The sequence below is a fragment of the Budorcas taxicolor genome, unplaced genomic scaffold (genome assembly GCF_023091745.1).
Source record: "Budorcas taxicolor isolate Tak-1 unplaced genomic scaffold, Takin1.1 scaffold3320, whole genome shotgun sequence".
Classification (NCBI taxonomy): Eukaryota; Metazoa; Chordata; class Mammalia; order Artiodactyla; family Bovidae; genus Budorcas; species Budorcas taxicolor.
This window is the reverse complement of record NW_026292104.1, coordinates 7,878-11,607: the sequence shown is the minus strand read 5'-3', so window position 1 is coordinate 11,607 and position 3,730 is coordinate 7,878. Positions and strand designations below refer to the sequence as shown.

General features: G+C 33.4%; 1 protein-coding gene across 1 annotated transcript; it reads left to right on the top strand.

Moving 5' to 3' along the window:
- The first annotated feature begins 384 nt into the window (after positions 1-384).
- Positions 385-1,401, top strand: LOC128071305 (uncharacterized). The gene has a single exon (XM_052664185.1). It carries the CDS (start codon positions 385-387, stop codon positions 1,399-1,401), a length of 1,017 nt encoding a protein of 338 aa, XP_052520145.1.
- The last annotated feature ends 2,329 nt before the right edge of the window (positions 1,402-3,730 follow it).

Sequence of the window (3,730 nt, the reverse complement as noted above, 5' to 3'; positions counted from 1 at the left end):
CTACAATACTTGAAAATTATATCATATTGAAAAGAAAATTACAAGATAATACAATATATATTTCTTTTGGTGACAGTTATGAGATAAATATAATTTCACAAGCAATTTGTATAATTTAGGTAAACCGTATGACCAAATCCTACAAGGATACAAAATTAAATCAAATCTTATCCTAACTACATGGGAATGGGATTGTTCCTAACAAAAAAAAAAAAACCAACTACAAGTAGGACCAAAGGGGCACACGAACTGTCTGACCAACTTTAAGTACAACCAAAGGGCCACACGAACCCAAAAGACCTTTTGTCATCCTAATCCCAAATCCCATATACGAACCCAAAACACACCCACGAAATTCACCGATTGAAGAATAGAATTATAGAGATGGCAGATTGGGCAGGGCTTCAGCATGATCTTGTAATTGAGATTGCTGAACGGGTTCCTTCCATGGAGAGCTACAACTCTTTAGGTGCTGTATGCAAATCATGGCGAGATGCTGCTACAAAAGGCCATCTCAACCAAAAAGCTTTCGAGGGGCCGTGGCTTATGCACGCAGAGAAAGGAGAAGAGAAAGGGTCTTCACCAGAGCAGCAACAGCAGGAGGGAATGCGCGAATTTTCCAGCGTCTCATTAGGCGGCAAGACTCGTAAGATTTTCTTACCTGAAGCTAGCAAAAAACGTTGCTTATCATGCAGAGATTGGCTACTTGTAGTCGCCGAAGATGAAATCCAAGCATGTCTTTTGCATCCATTGTCGCGTGTTCAAATCAATCTCCCTAAACTTAATAATTTACCGCATTATGATAGTATGATCAGTTACAACTTGCATTTTGTCGAAAAGGTGGTTTTATCTGCAGATCCAAGTTCAACCTCTGACTTTATTGTCATAGTCATATGGGGTCGTCGTAACAGGTTGGGGCTTTGCAAGCCAGGAGATACCTCCTGGACTGCCATGGATGAGTGGCTTGATCCATTTTTTGATATAGTCTATTGCAATAACAAGTTGTACGCATTGGATTGGGACAGCAGAGTTGTAACATGTGATGTTGATGGACAAAAGTTTCACCAAGTCTTTGCTCTGCCACCACAACTTATTCCAAAGAAGTACTTGGTTGAGTTTTGGGAGAAATTTCTTATTGTTTACAGACATATAGATATACAAGAAGATTTCTATAAAACTGAAGGATTTACGGTTTTTGAGGTAAACATAGAAGATGGTACGTCAGTGGAAGTTAAGGATTTGGGGAATAAAGCTCTATTCTTGGGCTATAACTCTTCGTTTTCCATCGAGTGTTCTGACTTTAATAATTGTAAGCCTAATTGCATATACTTCACGGATGATAGCATGGATATATACTTATCTTTTGAGGAGGGTGGTGGCAAAGATATGGGCATCTTATAATTTATCGGATGGAAGCATCAAGCCTTTGTTTGCTGAGACAAGATGTAGCAGGATTACACCACATACATGGATTGGACCAAGCTTTTGATCAAGCTGTTCCTTTTCCCTTTTCTCTTTGGTTTCTTGAATTATATTTTCCTTTTCCTTTTTCTTTTCTAGAGGCTTGAGAGTTTGCGATGAATAATATGCTATATTATCACGTTTGGATGGATGGATTTGAATTTCTTATACAAATATTGTAATATAACAAATGAAAATCAATTCAATATTCAACTCGTCTTTTTTTTTTTTTTTTATAAAAAATGAAATTGCATTAAAAAAGAGGTCCAAGTTGAACTTCCTTTTTTTCTAGATCAAATATAAAATTGTATTAAAAAGAGGTCCAACGTGGAGCCTTTTTTTTTAATTGTTAAAAATGAAACTATATTGAAAAAAAAATTAAACGTGGAATTTTTTTGGAGTAAAAAATGAAATCGCTCAAGAAAAAGTCTAATGTCAAGTTTTTCTTTTCTTTTTAGTCAAAAAGTAAATTGCATAAAAAAAATAGTCTAATGTGGAACTTTTTTTTTTTTGGTAAACAATGAAATTTGCATTGAAAAAGGTGGTCCAATGTATAACATTTATTTCTTCTTTTTTTTGGCTAAAAAATGAATTGCATTGAAAAATGTCTAAAGTGGAACTTTTTTTTTGGTAAAAAATAAAATTGTATTAAAAAGAGGTCCAACGTGGAACCTTTCATTATATTGGACCATGCTTAAATGTCTTTCAACTAAAATCATGGTTTATTAAATTAGATTATAATTATATCTTAAGTTTATATTTTATGTATGTTAGGACTCTATCTTATCTTCATTTAAACTTTTTTACCTCTATTTGAAAAAAAAAAAAAAAAAAATTTAGGATACAACAACTTGAGAAAATAAGATACATACATGTATATTTTGAAAGTTTGATCTATGTAAAATTGATTACTGGTTGAAGCCAACAATATAATAATGGAACAAAGACACACCTAGAAATTTATTTTCCATTTCCTCATTTCTCAACTTCATTTAATTATTTTTTATCTCTCTGGTTGAAGCCAACAATATAATAATGGTTTCAGATTCGATCTCAACCATCATGACTCTCCAGTTTCGATGTACATACGAGATCGATAGTGAAACCATTATTGTTGGCTTCACAATCGATCTCATCCCATGTAAGAACAAAGACACACCTAGAAATTGGCAAGAATTAAGCAAAATGAATATATATCTTCTCATCATTCTCGCCACCTGAAGGCCATTTTTCATCTGCAAAACTAAGATCTATCGCAGACATACTCAATGTTGATAGATTCCTTAAGTCATCAATGGAGTGCTTTCCAGGCAGAGACTGAACCTCAGATGGAAAATGAAAGCTTTCAGCACCAATTATGGTGGCAGGAGTGTAGTGTTTTTTTGCAGCGTCCATATCTAGCGCTGGTGAAATTTGGTCAAATAAGTTTGGGCCATTGGGAGTTGGAGGAAGATTTGAAGTATGGGAGGGGGAGAAACTAAAACGACAAGACAATGCCAACTGGTTGGATATCCTCATAAATATACCTTTTTCAATTGTATTTGATCTCAAATTAATTCTAACCTTTATTTTGTTTCTTTTTTGGCAAAGAAGTTACATTTTTTCTTTTGGTCAGCACGTAGGATGTTACTTTTATCAACACCAAATCCGAAGATAAGATCTGATGGATGGCTTTGAATTTCTTAACCAGAATATAACGAAATAAAATTAAAAAAAATTAAGAAAATCAATACAGATTGAAAATCCATGGAAAATTCAATTTCCTTACGTGACAACCGAAAATAAATGCACATCTAATTCAAATTGAGATGACATTATAACATAGAGTCCACAATAATAAAGGAACCAAAAATCAATATGCAACGAGATATCAAATCCGATAAATGATCTTAGCATCTAAGAATGCAACAACACGATAAACCAAAATTAATACACAGCAAAATTCAACAAAATCACTTAACGCTTAAAAAGACAACAACAATAAAATTAAGATTGACTTTACTAACAAACCACACGTCTCAATCTAATATGATAATAGAATGTAAGGTAACAAAGGGTACACTGAAATAGGTTGGAAATGAAATGACATTTTCTAACTCTATTCTAATTATCATGCTTGGTATTACGGAATGAATTTGAGATTCTCATTTCCAAGTTAATCCATTCCCCCATACATGGGATTAAGCATTCCAGAGTAAACACATGAGATTAGTCAATTATTATGTGTTTAGGAATAAACTTATTCCTCAAATGACTAATATAACATATC